We start from the raw sequence: 16,649 nt of genomic DNA, 5'->3' as shown, positions 1-16,649 counted from the left end.
CACTTCTGTGATGAAAACAGAAAAGATGGCAGAGCTGTAGCAAGCTGGGATGACCGAAATAAATAAAAAAAATACTGTATTTAATTTCTCACAAGATCTGAGAATAACATTGGTATAACATTATTATTATTATTATTATTATTATTACTATTATTATTATTATTATCAGAGTGCTTGTTGCCAGGGTGTTTTTTTCCGGGCAAAAACATTTGAGATAAAGTGATACAAAACGCTACTTGTGGAGCTTACAAAATGCAGTGACATCAATATTCTTTGTGCTGAAGAGGAACGCAGTCAAGGTCGCCACTGTTTTACATAAATGTAATTACTCTCGCTTATGTAGGCTTGGGACTAGGTGTCATCATTGTGTTACATGGTCCCTCGGAGTGGTGGATTGCTTATGTGGGCTTGTGACTAAGCATTATCGTTGCGTTACGAGCTCCCTCTGACTTGAGGAAAATCAACCACAATATTTCAAGTCATACGTTAAGCTCGATACAATTAAATCACACTTGAAAATAAAATGAAAGAAAAATTCTACTTTTTTTTTCTTGAGACCTGAGCAATTAAATTAAATTAAATGCTCTCATAAATAGAAGCTGGATGAATAAGGTACTAAGTCTAATTTTTATTCCAGTGCCTGCAAATTAATCTCACGGTTTATTTCCTTGATCAATATTGTAGCCCATTACTGGTCGACTGGATTGTTTGTCATGACTTATGCAGACAGACAGATATTCGATCAACTAAGTTAGGAGAGTTTATGGGACATAGTAACTTAATTGAATTGTACTATGCATGATACATAGCATATACAAGGCTAGTCACCATATATGAAGGATAACCAATAAAAAATCTTCTGAAAACATTACATGCTTCGCAGAGAAACATTTTGCATTCCCACAATATACTTATTATGTTCCGTAAATAAGAATTCAAGTGTCATTAAGGCAACTTAGTCTTGTTACAGTAGTTTTTTTCAGTATTGTTAATTATTCAGCTTTATGTCGTCAGCATGTTTTCCACCAATCGGTGCTTGAGCTAACCATCCTTCACACATGGGCGGTCTCTACTCGTCGGGTATACATGTGCCTTCCGAGAATTGGAAATATCTGTCCTGGTGAGCATCCTTCAACGGTTGCAGAAGTTTTTCATCGGAAGTTTCTGGATCCAGCTACTTCACAGCCCATCTTATCGATCTCTGTTATCCGAATACTATGTCTTACGCTAAAATAGCGCCAACGTTTGCCAGGGCAAGTTCAGAACTTAACGTAAGGAGGCTGACTTTGTCATCGGGCCGACGACTGCGATCAACGTTGGCCTCTACGAAACGGAAGGATGAACAGAACGATTCTACCTGCACGGTGTCTGTAGACACAGCAAAAACAGACCTCATTAGCCAAACAAAAACTGCTGATGCTCCACCGAACAGCACGATCGCTATTGACTTTGAAAATACCAAAGAAGCCTACAAGAGCAAAAACTCCCTCGAGCTGCTCAGAAGTTTATTGGTTTTCAAACTTTGCAGTTATGACTTCCTGGTCGACAAGAACAAGGAGGTAATGTTACTGTACATCTTTGCTAGCTGGTGAATTTTAGACAGAAATGTTTCTTTCAATAATTGTTCTCGAAAAGAGCGCAGAATTAGTTTTGACGAACTTCGTGCTTGGGGACTTCAATGGCTGTCGCCTTCTCCGTTGTCGTAGTGTGCAACATCCCCGGCGCTTGTGTGACGGTCTTTAAAGTTTCGTTCCCTGGTGAAAGCATCGGTGATGATGTTGTGAAGTCTTGCCTGAAGAGACCCATATTGACTTTATAACTGTTTATCGTTGGTAACAAAAATGAAACATTAAAAGAAAGAAATAAGTAGGTTTGATAAAGAGAATACAATCGCGTCATTATAAAGCCAGCAAACGCCACCTGTTTTTGAAAAGTATTTCTAAATTTGCTAGACTTCCTTAATAATAAGATTCATGGCGATTTAACGGTCCATCAACTAAAGCTGAGCTATCGTGTTACGCATCCGACCCTATGCTGTCATATGCTCCTATTGACAATGTGAAATTACCGCTGCATTTAGAACAGTGTTTGGCAACGTTCCCAGTGACGGTAAATGAAAGCTCTTAAGCCAAACCACGGAGTATTATTGCCACTGAAACATCCTCTTATGTTCTAGTGTTTGAGTGCTTTAGCAGCAAAAGCAGCGCTCGCGTTTTAAATGGATAAAATGGAGGGGGTTGTGATTAATTCATTTAATGAGCTACAATGCTATAATGGATGTAAACCGCAGAAAATGGCGCCATACTTCAAAAGATTGAAACGTGAGCCAGAAAACAGTTTTTTTTAGTAGTGTTCCTCCCCCCCAATTTTCTGTGTTTATGTGTGAAATCCAGATAAAGAATGACCTCGCTTCCACATCGCGCCACTAATTTCGTTTCAGTGCGTAGCATGTCTTGTATTTGCATAATTTGTCCCAGTAGCATTCTCTCCACTTTTCCAACTTGAGATGAGACTCCCTGGTGTTCTGTTTCTATCGTAGTTAATGGACCTCAGCAGGAAGCTCTTGGGCCAGAAGGCCTTTGAGCAGATGATGAAGATGACTTTCTACGGGCAGTTTGTGGCAGGGGAGGACCACCAGACCATCAAGCCCCTGCTGCAGAAGAACGAGGCTTTTGGGGTGGGGTCTGTGCTAGACTACAGTGTGGAGGAAGACCTTACCCAAGAGGAGGCAGAGAAGAAGGAGATGGAGTGAGTTCCCGCTCACGTTAGCTATCCCCTTACTATAGCGAAATTAGGGAGACAAGTAGCATCTATGAACCAGCGATTTGAAGCAGCCTGCTCATGCTTAGTGTACACATTGCATTCCATGAATAATACCAGTCAGTTGATAATCCCCCTTTCTGGCAGACATACTTTTGGGTTTTGTAAGCAACATTGCTCCATTTGGATATCAGAGTTGGGGGTCAATGTCATTTAAATTCAGGAAAAGACTTGAAAGTCAATTCATTAATAACAAATCCTCATGCAATTGTACGTGTATTACAGTATTATACAAATAGTAGCCTATATAAGGAGACAGAACATTCTGTATGTGTTCAGTTCTCACCATTGATATAGGCGTAATTCGATAAGGTTATCGGAAAGTAAACAGAAAGCCCAAAGCCGATTGGCCAGTTTGGGCAAGGCCCTCCTCATCTGATTGGCTGGTGTGGAGTTGTGGCGTCTGTGGGCATGCTGTCACATGAGAACCACAAGCGAAGCCGAATGCCTTTGGAGCCGGTTGCGGCAGCCTAGGAAATTGTTGCGTAATGTGTTTTGGAAAAGTGCCTTGTTGCGCAGTGTAGAAATAGACTGAGCGTGTGTGCAAGCATGCTAAACAATGAATGGCTTCAATTAGGCTCTTTTAGAAAATACCGTTGCATGTTTGCTGCACATTAATGTGGTTTTGATATAAAATTGATGAAGATCAGTAAAATATATTTCCCCCGTATGCTTTGATTTACTTGCTTAGAAAAGACCGCCTCGTAAAACAACAATCCGTAAATTCAACTGCGTCATGCTGACAGAAAAGGGGATTTAATAAATGCCTGCTTTGTTTTCGTTTGTGGGCTTCACTTTGCGTTCAACAAATAGGCGGCATAATCATATGATAACCTAGAATGTTCTCGTGAAGTGTATTCTTTGTCGAATCAATCCGAAATAGCGCAGGCCGATTCACACTGGGAATCGTTTAAATCAGTACAGTTCTAATGAACACATAAGATTTGTGATAAGATTCGTAGCCTCCATTGACCAGTATGAAATCGCACTAATAATAATAATAATAATGATAATAGTAATAATAATAATACTAGTTTAGAAGAGAATGTTTTGATGTTCAAATAAAGACAATATCTAAAGATTGATATCATATATGAAATAATGTTTTTAACCTTGCTTTACGTACATATGATGTCATGTATCAAGCAAGGTATTTAACCTTGTTTTACTTAACATATGGGATACTTTCAGCAGTGAACTCTGCAATAAAGTAATGAAGACAAGGAAAACCACACAGGAGTTATAATCACAGGCGTGGAATTTTAATAAGCCCCATTCACGGGATAGTTATGTAGCTCTGAAGGAATTTAGCGTAGGAAACGCTGCATCATTGCAACGGGGCAAGTCACTCTGGAACCGCCACGGGCCAGTCTAATGTTTGATAACGAAGCATGGCTACCTCTCCGGCGATAAGCGACAGTCGGAAAGGAAAGTTTCCACAGGGGGAACGATGCCAGTGGCGGGATTAGAACGAGATTATTAGGGCAGCAGAACAGCACTGAGTTTGCTGGGTGAGATAAGATAGCACAGCGGGCATTTCACGCGGTCCCTTTGTCGTGTAAGTGCGGTGTGCAACGGCGGAATGGTGGAGAAAGGAGCTAAGAGACTAAGTCGGCCATTTTGCTTGTTTGCCAGCCAGACGGGGTGTTGGGTCAGCAAAGGAAAAGCCTGGCTTTAAGTTCTTGATTCCGTTTTCCTCTCCCGTCTATCTTGCATTGAACGCGGTTGCCACAGACTCCAAAGTTACAGTAAAATGGTGTGGGGAAAAAAATAAAGTTAATGTTGTTGTTCTTGCGCCTCTACAAGTGTTGATTCCCTCCCAAGTGTTTTTGTAAAGAATGTCTGGCAGTCTCTCGTCAGCTGCCCGGACGCCAAAGGGCGTTTTCCGTGCGTGTGCGAGCGTGTTACGCAACGGGGGCTGTCTCATCGGTCAGGCTCGGTTTCTGACCAGTCCGCATTCTCGCCACCGCGGGGGAGAAATAGCCGGAATCGCGCTGGCCGGTGGTGTGTGAAGGTCACCGCACCTGTCAGTAGAGGAGGGTTCCTCCTGCACGTTGGGGGTGGTGGGTGGTGGGCGGGGCGGGGCGGGGGGCGTGTGGGGGGCGTATGAATTCCCGGGGTTACGCCTGGCTGACGTGCGGACACGCCGCAGTCTAAAATTAGATACGGAGGCATTTCGAGCGTGTCAGGCCCCGTGCGCTCCTTCCCCAGACAGCGAGGCCCCGAACGCGGCGGCGGCGGCGGCGAGGTAGAGGTCAGCCGTCGGGTGGGGGTAGGGCAGTGGGCGTGGCTCCGGGCCAGGTTGCCGGGGGCGACCGGCCGAGCAGGCAGCGGGGGGGTCAAGGTTCCTCAGCCCCTTTTTCACCGATGTCAACACGCTGTCAGACAAGGCTAAAAAAATCACAGAAAGCGCTGAGCTCGTTTTAAACAGGCCACGGAAACACGCTTTATTAACCGGGCTGCCGGATGCTCTCGACCTTAAGGCAGTTAAAGGATAACAGCACTCGGAAACCAGGTTTCATAATGTGTGTTTTTCCACCCTTTCTGTCATGCAGTTACCAAACTACACAAACCTGAGATAATTAACTCCCCCCCCCCCCCTTCCTTTCAGATCATGTGTATCCGAAGCAGAGAAAGAGAGCAGAGGTCAGTAGTTGCTTCGTCACTATTAAGCCACATATGTGACTTTGTTTGGTTTCATCACTTAAATTTATTAACTGTATACTGATACGGTTAGCAGAAGCTGTTATCCAGAACCAGTTTTGATAAGTGGCACATGGAACATAACTGACTTAACTTCTGCCGTAAATGATTTGTGACTCACTTAGACAATTACCCACTTTTCTGTATTGCAGATACTGGTACAGAGTACCACATTACCAAGGAACAGCCATGTACAGGAAAGCTAAAACATTCGCTGTCAGATATTGTTGCTTTATTAATGTATTTCCGCTGGGTGTCTATGTGGTTTAACATGCAGTGGTTGGTTGAAGGATACCTGATGTTGGGTTGACGTTGGGTTGTTTCCTGCCCTCTCTTCCTCCATTTTAACCATGGCACCGGTTATCCGTGGAACTTCCATAATTTCCATTTCTCTTTAGTCGGTTCCCTCACTGAGAAACGCACCGAGATGGCCGTGTTTAATATATTGGACACATCTGATTGGTTGGTTATGTATTGGGGAAAGATTGATCCACAAATTAAGCGGATCAGTTCCATGGGAATCAGTGCCAGATTTTAAAAAGCTGAGGTCTTGTACATCTTTGGTGTGCTCTTTTTGTGGTGGTACAGTATGCTGAAGGAGCTTTGTTCTGTATTCGATCTCTATTTGTCCTTTAAGTTTGATTTACAAAAATAAACGCAAACGTTACACTCCTTCACAGACGCAGTTTGGCAGGTTAGTTCTAGTGTTTTCTGAGCTCTGCAAACTGCTCTGGAAGACAACAGTGCGGGTTTGCATTTAATTGTAAGTCAGAGTTAAGGACAAAAGTTCATGGCATCTGTTTTAGCTCGGTCCCGGTCACCGGCTGACACCTGTGCCCTCTGACCACAGGTGAGGACCACCGCGAGAAGAAGTACAAGGCCCACCGACAGTTTGGGGACCGCAGAGGGGGGGTGATCAGCGCCCGCACCTACTTCTACGCCGACGAGGCCAAGTGCGACCACCACATGGAGACCTTCCTCAACTGCATCAGAGCTTCAGGTGAGCGCCCCCCCCCCCGTCCCCCAGGACGTAACAAGTCGGATCACTTGAAGCAGAGACTGATTGAAAACCGCATGCATGTCACCAGCCGCAGCGGCAAAGTGGCAGAGGCCATTTCAGCACTAGTTCGTCGTTTAAATCCCCCGTTTAAATCATCCGTAGTCGAACGGCTGCGGGGTTTCAGCGCATTAATTAGGGTTTTCAGTGAAATTAAAACGCCCCCATGTCACGCGCTCTCCATTACTGTCTGGGGGGTAACCTCACCGAGTCAAAGGAGCAAGCTGTCTGAAAAGACCACAAAACCCTCAAAATGGACGCTGTCACATCTACCACTGCTACGTTTCCCTCAGCTGTGTGTGTTTTGTGTGGGTTTTTTTTTAACCTGTAGTGGAATGTGATAACGAGCGCTCTTTATTGCACCCAGGCGGAAGCTCCCAGGACGGCTTCTCCGCCATCAAGATGACGGCTCTGGGGCGGCCGCAGTTCCTGGTGAGTTTTGGCGGGAAGGTGGGCCGGCGGTCTGTTGAAGTCTTTGTTCGCCGCTTCTGACGCGACCTTTACCCTCGTTCTTCCCTGCCTCCCCCGCCCCCTCCTCGCCCCCCCGCCCCCCCCTTGGCCCCCCTCTCACCCCCCACAGCTTCAGTTCTCAGAGGTGCTGGTGAAGTGGAGGCGGTTCTTCAGCTTCCTGGCCGACAAGCAGGGGAAAGGGGGCATGGAGGCCCTGGAGCAGAAGCTGGAGCTGGAGCAGCTGCAGGTACGGCCTGGGCTGCCCCTGGGGGTCGGAGGTCATCTGTGGAGACGTGACGTGACGCAAAATGGGGGAGGAGGGGGCTGACTGCAACCAGTGGGGAGGGGGTGGGCTAATTGTGACCGGGGGGTTGGTGGGGCTTAATAGCAGTCTGGGTAAGGGGGATTGATAGCAATTGGGGGGATTGAGGGGGAGAGTGGGTTGCATTAATTTTAACTTTTGATTTCGTTGCCTTGTCGACATCACAGATTCCAGCAGTCGTTCATTCTGCGATGACCGTCTCCAAACACGCCTCTCGTAAAAAAATGCGATCATTTGCCCTGCCTTTTGTTTTATGGTGGCCGTGCTGAAACACGGCCTTCCCCCAGCGTTACGAACCCCCGCAGTTAGCCTGCATTACTGCTGAACTCAGCACCTACAGCGCTGATCACCAGCAGGGGGTGAGGGTCAAACGAGCCCAGGAGGACATTATTAAAAAATCACCTCATGAACTCTCCGCTCTGCTTCTGGAACATAACCTCCCCTGGGCAGGGCAGAGTTCCAGAGTTGCGGGCTTACAGGATTTACCCTAAAGCCCTGTCTTGAAGAGGCTCGGCGTGGATCCGACTGTTAATTAAAAATTTTAGTGAACTCAAACAGCGAGCTATGCAGCGTTTCCTAAAGGGAAGAGGCTATCACAAGCAGAACCGTGTTCGTGTTAACTTCTTAGAGTTCCTCAAACAGGGGAGGCAGGCTCATAAAAGTACACGGTCTTTTCTAACTTTTGAAGTTTATCTCGGAATGCACCGGAACATTATAAAACCGAATCGAACGAGTAGTATATTCGTAATGATGCAATTAGTCCTTCCTTATTGTAGTGTCGACTGGCACAGTCTTTATCAGAATGGCTTTGTGAGATAAGGAGCAGCCATATAATTGGCTAATTAATGGCGGCAAACGGTTGTAAAAGTGAGCACTCAAGCAATCACTGGGAAGTTCTGCTTCCTACTGAACACACTGGCTATCTCAATCTGGATGTAGGTATTTAGGCATTGATTTAGGATTACCAAAAGATCACTGTAACCAGTGTACATTCATTTATACACGCTGACATTTTAAAAATAGTGAAAACAAAGACACAAAAACAAAACTTCCGAGCAAATCTAATTTTTTTTTCTGCAGGATTATCTATTGGCTATCACTGAAATGAAGACAAACCTCAAAATGAAGAGGACTTTTTCCCAGTTTAAAAGATTACAAAACATCTTCCCCAAAGCACTATCTCTGCTGAGTCATTGTACAAGCACAGCATATCCTCCTGAAGTATTTCTTTCAGCATACTTTCATTTTGTTGGGGACGGGGGGAATATGTGCACTTTTAAATGGAAGCCGGTATGCTTACACAGTGTACACTGCGGTACATTATAAATATCAATTTGCCATGATGCCATTTTGAATTTAAGGATTCTAAAGTCTCTTGCAGAATATTTTGCTTGAGGCCGCTGTGGAAATTGATCAGTGTCACACTGAAAGGGTGTAGACAGTTGTGTGTGTGTGTGTATTTGTGTGTGTGTGTTCTTGTGTGTGCGTTTGGGTGTGTGTGCGCGTGTGGGTGTGTGCGTGTGGGTGTGTATTTGTGTGTGTGCGGCTGTGTGTGTACGTGTGTGTTCTTGTGTGTGCATGTGAGTATGTGCGTGTTTGGGTGTGTGGCTGTGTGTGCGTGTGTGCGTGTTTGGGTGTGTGTGTGCATGTGGGTGTGTGCTTGTTTGGGTGTGGGTGTGTATGTGTCTGTGTGTGTGTGTGTGTGTGTGTGTGATCCAGGGAGGGAACACCAATGCTGCAGCCCTGTCTCTTGCTCTCCTCTGACATTGTTTAATCACGTCAGAATGTGTCCCATTTACATGCATCAGCTTGCATCAGCCATTTCGGAACACCCGATATCCCTGAAATCTGCTGTTGTTTGCCAGTGCACCTCCTTTGAGAGAGCTGTTTGGGGCCAACACAAATCTCCATTCATAGCGCTCTTTTGTAGAACAAGGGTTTATCGAATATGCTTATTTACATAGTTGTTTTTCTTGCATGTGAAATTTTCTCATTTGCTGCAGGCACTTCAGTTCTCTGGATACCGGGTGGCTTCTGGTACATATTCCACTATGTCAGTAATAGTGATCTAAAGAGTCTGAGGCTTTGGGTTTTCAACAGGGGGCCCGTGAAGGTGCTGCAGGGGGCCCTCAACTGCAATATGAAACCCCCCCCCCCCCGATCTGTGATCACAATCTTAACCCCCCCAATCCCGGGCCGCAATCTTTTTAAACGCAATTTATGATGAGTGCTTCCTGTATGCCTTAGCCTGGGTGAGGGTCCTGGGATCGGAAAAGGTTTAAAAAAAAAAATAAAATAAATAAAAAATAAACTCCTGGCTTAAAGACTACTGGCCTGTGTTTCTCCCCCTCTGTTACAGGAGACTTTGATTAAACTCGGTGCCAAGGAGGACATTCAGAACTGGTTTACAGGCGAGAAGCTGGGATCCTCTGGGTAAGAACGATTGCCTAATTAAACCAGATTGTGCAATTAATCAGCACATGGGCTCTAGTACTCTTAATTTCAGATACTGCTTATCACCTGAATGTATGGTCGCACCTGATAATTGGCACTGAGTCAAATGCACGCTCAAAGTGATATTCAGCAGTCCACAGTTTGGCCTTTTCCTGCCTTAAAATTGTATTTTGTGTTCCTCCTGACCCTGCAGGACCATTGACCTGTTGGACTGGAACAGTCTGATAGATGAAAGAACAAAGATATCCAACCTGCTTGTTGTACCCAACGTGGAGGTAGGCATTGATCTTCCTAATCCGGCCTGGGTACACGGGCTCTCTGCTTAAGTCCCACGGATTTAAGAAATCAAATGGACGTGTTTTGAGTGTTGTTGCTATGTAACGCGCAGGCAGTGCGGGGAATTATTTTAGCGTGATCCACCTAGCTTAGCTCGCCGCGCGCTTCGCTCCAGAGCCGGCTGGGCTTTTCCACTTCAGTAATAACAGACTGCATTTATGTCGAGCTCTCCGTGATCTCAGAGCACTTTGCAGCGGAAGGGTAGAGCTCACCAGCGGTGATGTGCGGCGGCCATTTTGCGCGTCGTTACGTCGTTAGCTGCGGTGGCGAGGGAGCGATGGAGGTCGCTAAACTCGTCCTCTCTCTCTCTCTCTCTCTCCTTCTCTAGACGGGACACCTGGAGCCGCTCCTGAGCATGTTCACGGAGGAAGAGGAGAGGCAGATGAAGAGGATGTTGCAGAGGATGGACATCCTGGCCAAGGTGGGGGAAGGGTCAGAGGTCACGTAGTTTCCGCCTCTGCCTGAGCCTTTTCACACATTCCAATACTTGTCTGTTTGTTTATTGGCAAATTGCATAAAACAGCTGGACTGTACCATAACCAAGCTGCTGAAGGGTACGAAAAGTGATCAGTATCAGCTATGTGTCACTAGGCCTACATAGGCCTTTATTTTGGTAAAATCACTCCCGGTTGATTGTGGTTGGGGCTAACATTTGCTGGTGCTAACATCTCAATAAAAGCGTGCGGGTGCGCGTGATCCAGAGCCAGTGTGTATGCTGGGAAATGTAGGCAAACGGAACTGCGGGGCCTTGGGCACGTCGCTGAGTAAAATGGCGGCTCTCGTCTCGCAGCACGCGGAGGAGAACGGCGTGCGGCTGATGGTGGACGCGGAGCAGACCTACTTCCAGCCGGCCATCAGCAGGCTGACGCTGGAGATGCAGAGGATCTTCAACAGGGAGAGGCCCGTCATCTTCAACACCTACCAGTGCTACCTGAAGGTGAGAGCCACACACAAGCGCCTCCCTGGAAGTTGCAGTGAATGTCACCTCAGCCTGGTCAGGCTTATGCTCCCATATGTGTATGGACCAGAAAGTGAGGCCGGGACCAGCGTTGCCAGATTGGGCGAAAACCCGCCCATTTGGGCTACTTTTTAAAGCGTTATTCTGTGGGGGGAAAATGGCTTTGGGCGGGTTATCCGTTTTCAAATCTGGCACCGCTGCCCAGGTCGCATGTGGGTTACGAGCTCTGTAACGCTCCCCCCCACCGTGTCTCCGCAGGAGGCCTACGACAACGTGTCCCTGGACGTGGAGCTGTCGCGGCGCGAGGGCTGGTATTTCGGGGCCAAGCTGGTGCGCGGGGCCTACATGTACCAGGAGAGGACCCGGGCCGCCGAGATCGGCTACGAGGACCCCATCAACCCCGACTACGAGGCCACCAACCGGATGTACCACAAGTGAGGGGGGAGAGAACAAAAACAGCCGCACCCAAACCCGTTTGCTTTCTCTCTCTTCCTTTTTTATTTTCTTTTGCGCCTGAAGGACAGATAACTCCAGAGTCTTCCTTATCAGTTGAGTTCATTCGGGATTTTTAGCCGCTCCACAGCTGACTGATGCATATCAAACGTTACGTGGTCATAAATCATCATCACCATCACCAGTGTTTCGCCCCGCCCAGGGATTTTCAGGCTACCCCTGAAGGACACCCTCAAAATATTCAGATAAGAACTGGTAATGTTTTAAAAGTTTAAGAAGTTTACTATGTCAGAGTTTTCAGAGGACTACGAAACGATGCTCTTTATTTAGCTTGTGTTTTTCCCCATGGTAGGTCCGTCACTTGTGCGGAATTAAACACAAAGAAAACATGTTCCGCCTCGGGAGGGTTCAATCCCAGAGAGCCACCTCCGTGCGTTTTCACGAAAAAAAATAATGAAATCACTCGGGTTCCTGTTCAGCTGCTCACCCATTTGTAGACGCCTCCGAAGAAACGGTCATAAATCATCCGGCAGCTCAATTCGTAAAATCGTACGGGCCCACGTAAAAACTTGTGAATGGAAAGTGATGGAGGAAGTTAGTCATCGATGAGGTCCGTTTGACTGAACGCGATCTGCTCTGGCTCTGTCTTTCGCAGGTGTCTGGACTACGTGTTGGAGGAGATCGAGCACAACAGAAAGGCCAACGTCATGGTGGCCTCGCATAACGAGGACACCGTCAAGTTTACCATTCAGAGGTAAGGCCTTAAAGGAAGCAGCCCTCTCCTGACTCGCTGCAGTTTGGGTTAGCGAGTGTGTACTCTTGCGCCCACACGCGTGAGTAGCGTAGCGCTTGTGTTTTAAACGCCGAAACCGTTGCCCAAACGAGGCGCGAAACTGTCCTGGCTTTAACCCGGTGCTCCGCCTCCCTCTCTGTGTCGCCGAAACAGGATGAACGAGATGGGCCTGTCGCCCGCGGAGAAGAAGGTCTACTTCGGCCAGCTCCTGGGGATGTGCGACCAGATCAGCTTCCCCCTCGGTGAACCGCTCAGACGCTAGCGCCCGCGGTCGCTAACACGCTTTCCTTCGTCTTCTCCCTCCCCTTCCCCCGAGCCTGTGGGTGCGTCCCGTTGGCTATCGGGTGGCGGGAGAGCCGTGTTCACCGCCAGCCTCATTTTTAACGCCAGCCTTGGCGCACGCGGGCGGTAATGGGATAGTGCGCGGCGGGGGTGGGGGGGGGGGGGAACGGCGTCGGCGAGGCCTTGTCCTTAAATGGACCCGCGGCGAATGAGCGCGCGTACAGCACATTCCGCTGCGCGGAAGTGCGTCCGCCGCCGTCACAAACGGGCGCCGTGCCACGTCTTACGAAACCCCCATAATCCAGCTGTGGTTTAGCGTCTTCGGCGCGCTGACGCGACCAGGCCCTGTTTACCCTCCGACGAGCCTTAAACAGCTTAGGCTGAAATAATTACAGGAACTATCAGGATTATCCAGGTGCCTGAATCCCAGGGAGCGCTCAAATCCGAGAGCGTCTAGCTCCCTGTATTCAGAGGGATATTTAACTCCGGAAGCGGCGAAACCTCTGATTCTTTAGACCAATACCCAGCTCCGCACTCTCCACACTGGAAGCCTGTCTCACTCTACCGCTGAAGATGAGACATTCCACGGTCCTGAATCACCAGAAAAGTCACTCAGCGGCCTCAGTCCGTGTGAAGTTTTTTGCTTGCATTTTGGGGGTTCAGGTTTTGCCCAATTTTCCTTCTGGTACTCTGCAATGTGTCTTTGACAGTTAGCAGTAAAGAACCGCTATACTAATATAGTTATTTGATCTCACCGAAGTGTAATGGTGCTGCAATGAACCATGGGTACTGTAATACAGCACCAGGAACTCCTGCTACGGCCTGGGACCACCTGTGTTTATGAAGCAGAGAGGACGGAAGTGGAGCGGGAGCTGGGTGTCTGGGGGGGGGGGTCTCGATAATGTGGTAATATTCTCCTGGTGTCCCCCCTTCTGTCTGCGCAGGTCAGGCGGGCTTCCCCGTGTACAAGTACGTGCCGTACGGCCCGGTGAACGAGGTCATCCCCTACCTGTCCCGCCGCGCCCAGGAGAACCGCGGCTTCATGAAGGGCTCACAGCGGGAGCGCACCCTGCTGTGGGGGGAGCTGAGGCGCAGGATGCTCAGCGGGGAGCTCTCCTATAGGCCGGCGCTCTCTTAGAGTGGGCGGAGCCACCTTCTCTCATTGCATTCCCGACTGCGATCCCTAGGCTGCAGTCGCACACGCACGCACACGCCCAGTCCTGCCTCTTTTTTTTTAGAGAGGGCTGCGTTTCATCTCCGAAAAAAACCGCCTTGACAGCGTTGTCATACAGGTCGTTGCTAACGTTCTGTTCTGCTGCGCTGCCTATCTCCAGGCTAGGGCCTGGCAATAATAAAAAGCTACACTACTAAAATGGCAGCCAAGGCCAGAGTCAATATCTGACTCCTCTCAGAATGCCTGGGGTGTTAGGATAGAACGGCCAGCTTTTACCTTGCTTTATTTCAGATATAACACCGGCCTGCAGGCCTTGGAATTTCATTTCAAGACTGGCAGCAAATGTACAGGGTAGCACTGAATAACTAAAGAGTGTATTATTTTTAAGTTTAATTTTAAATAGATTATTTTTGTATGTCTAGTTTGCCTTATCCAAACATACTTGTACGCACACACATTATATCTAAAGTATTACTAATCCCTGTCTGGTTAACCTTAGCCTCAGAAGCACTTAAATCTTGAACAACAATGTGCTTACCTACTCGAACTTTACACAGTTCATTGTTATCCTCCAGCTTCAAAAGACCACAACTTAATTCATCCATATTTAATGTAATTCAACTGAATTTAACCGTTGTTAATGTTATTAACTTGTGTTGTGTTCATGTTATTGCTGTGCCATACTGTCAATAAATACATAGAACTGCTTGTTTTATTTTATGATTGATCCTAACACTTGTGTTGGGGTGATTATGTGCACTGTCCATGTTAATAACATTGGTTAAATATGATGGAAACCATACAAAAAAGTTTAAGCCTGAATGGGTCTTTTCATGTATTGTTTTAGCCATACATATAAGCAGTGCTTGATTGCTGAAACGCCAAAATTTAAAAAGCGGTTTGCAATGTATTACAGATTACCCCTGTTTCTGTTCATGCAGCTTGTTGGCAGATTTAATTTGTAAATACATTAACAAAATAAATAACTATTGGAGCCTTTTTTCCATTTTGTCACTGTTCTTGGGTGGTAATTGCTAATTTCAGCAAGTCACCATCATAGTTGTTTTGGTCAATTGTAAAGCAAGTTCATAAAATTCTGTCCATGCAATTACATAATTTTGTTGCAAAATTATAATAATCAGTATTAAAATGTTCTAAGGTAGTTCCCTTTTGAGCAAGTGGCACTTAATTGTGAATTAATTATCACCAGCTAATCAAAGACAGGCAGTGTTTTCATAACATCGTTGATAGAAATGGCTTGATTACACATGGTTCACCATGGTAGCATTTAATCCAGTTTGTCGTTTTATCCATTTTGTCCTCACTCAGAGGCACGCTGCTACAATGAATTTCATATTTCTTAAGAAGGCAAAAAAATGAATATTAGCATGGGGCCTTGTGATGGATTTTTAAGTGGTTATTTTTTTCTACTCTGAGAAGCAGGGCAGTCTGAAAGGCATATAACATCACTGTGATTCGATGAATAAGAAAAAATATATATAACTAACATGACCTCGGGAGGTATTCAGAAAGTTTAATGAATGAAAAGTTAAATGCATTCAGATCCTGACTGTCCCGCGCCAGTCCCGTCCAGTTCAAACACGTCCCTTGTTTACTGGGCGAGCTCGGGTCATGCGCCGTTGTGTTGTGAAACACGTAGGATGTCAATTATTAGCCTTGTAGCTTTTTGCGTAAACCAAAATGTCAATGAGCCACTCCGGGAACGCATGACTGTCCTGGGCCTGCAGATGCGTGCGAGTCATAGAGGAACGGCATTTTCTGCCATTTCGATTCAGAAGCTTTTAGCAGCCGGTGAGAAGTTATGTCGTACGAACTCGTCCATTGCTTATGGACATCTGGTTCTTGCCCAATGCACTTGAAATAAGCATTTTATGCGCATATGCAATATTCCTTCAAAATAAACGTTGAACCAATCACAATTTCCCCTGAGAGGAAACATACTGGATTCTTCAAAAGGTAAACAAAACCTGCCTAATCATTGCTGTTTATTTCTGGGAATGATACTATCGTAATCTTAATCTCATGTAGCCTAGGCTACCATTGTAGTTTTGACGTTGGCAAACTCCATGTCTGTTCTTATGCCAAGCATCATACTAGTTGCCATGCATGAACATCACGAAGAAACATAATCGAATTTAACGTTTTCTAATAGGAAACCGCCGGCTCCTTAGGGTTGAATTAGTAGACTAGTCTATGACGGCCCACAGAACGCAACTGTTTTATGTTACTAGGCTACCCAAGCGGGCGTCTTCACAAATGCTGTTATGTAACCTATGCCGAGCTAAGTGTATTTGTTTTGCTTGCCTGATGTTTGTGGTTACGATGTAATGGAAGCCAGACCCCGCTCCTGCTGTTATGAGAGAGTTCAGAAGTTTTTTGTTTATACGAAAAGAGTCGAGAATGCATTAGATAACAAACGAGTTGCGTAAACATGACTCGAGGACGGGAGGAAAAACACAGACATCTGTCACAGATGTCCCATGGTTTTTGTAATGTTTCCACACAAAAAAAAAAAAAAAATCGTTGACCATAATCACAGAGACAGGCATTATATTCAAATGATGATGGCTGTGAACGAATGAAAGTTTCATTACTACCATTCGACTATCATAAACGTGAATGAACTCAGACTTAAAAATTAATATCAAGCATACAGAAATGATGGTTAATAGGCTTACTTGAATCTGTTATGGGCTACTTCATTCCCAGACATAAATTCAGGCTAACATTAAGGTTATGCTTTGTCCACAATATACAGACAATCGATGGCCTTTCTCTCCTTGTACCAAGGCTATGCTAGTCCTACCTCTGATTGACTGTTGATAA

General features: G+C 46.4%; 1 protein-coding gene across 1 annotated transcript; it reads left to right on the top strand.

Annotated features, from left to right (window-relative positions):
* The first annotated feature begins 1,067 nt into the window (after positions 1 to 1,067).
* Positions 1,068 to 14,802, top strand: prodhb (proline dehydrogenase (oxidase) 1b). The gene is made up of 14 exons (XM_035379967.1): positions 1,068 to 1,559; positions 2,540 to 2,748; positions 5,432 to 5,466; positions 6,374 to 6,523; positions 6,948 to 7,012; positions 7,161 to 7,277; positions 9,712 to 9,785; positions 10,000 to 10,081; positions 10,471 to 10,563; positions 10,933 to 11,079; positions 11,359 to 11,534; positions 12,209 to 12,307; positions 12,500 to 12,588; positions 13,573 to 14,802. Exons 1-14 carry the CDS (start codon positions 1,218 to 1,220, stop codon positions 13,764 to 13,766), a joined length of 1,872 nt encoding a protein of 623 aa, XP_035235858.1. The 5' UTR covers positions 1,068 to 1,217; the 3' UTR covers positions 13,767 to 14,802.
* Positions 14,803 to 16,649: the final 1,847 nt, after the last annotated feature.

This window comes from Anguilla anguilla, chromosome 10, assembly GCF_013347855.1.
Source record: "Anguilla anguilla isolate fAngAng1 chromosome 10, fAngAng1.pri, whole genome shotgun sequence".
NCBI lineage: Eukaryota > Metazoa > Chordata > Actinopteri > Anguilliformes > Anguillidae > Anguilla > Anguilla anguilla.
The sequence above is the reverse complement of the archived record's forward strand: the minus strand, read 5'-3'. Positions and strand labels throughout refer to the sequence as shown.

Coding starts and splice junctions, on each gene's coding strand:
- prodhb (XM_035379967.1), top strand. CDS start 1,218: ATGTCTTACGCTAAAATAGCGCCAACGTTTGCCAGGGCAAGTTCAGAA. Junction 5,467..6,373: donor AGCAGAGAAAGAGAGCAGAG/GTCAGTAGTTGC, acceptor CTCTGACCACAG/GTGAGGACCACCGCGAGAAG. Junction 11,535..12,208: donor ACCAACCGGATGTACCACAA/GTGAGGGGGGAG, acceptor TGTCTTTCGCAG/GTGTCTGGACTACGTGTTGG.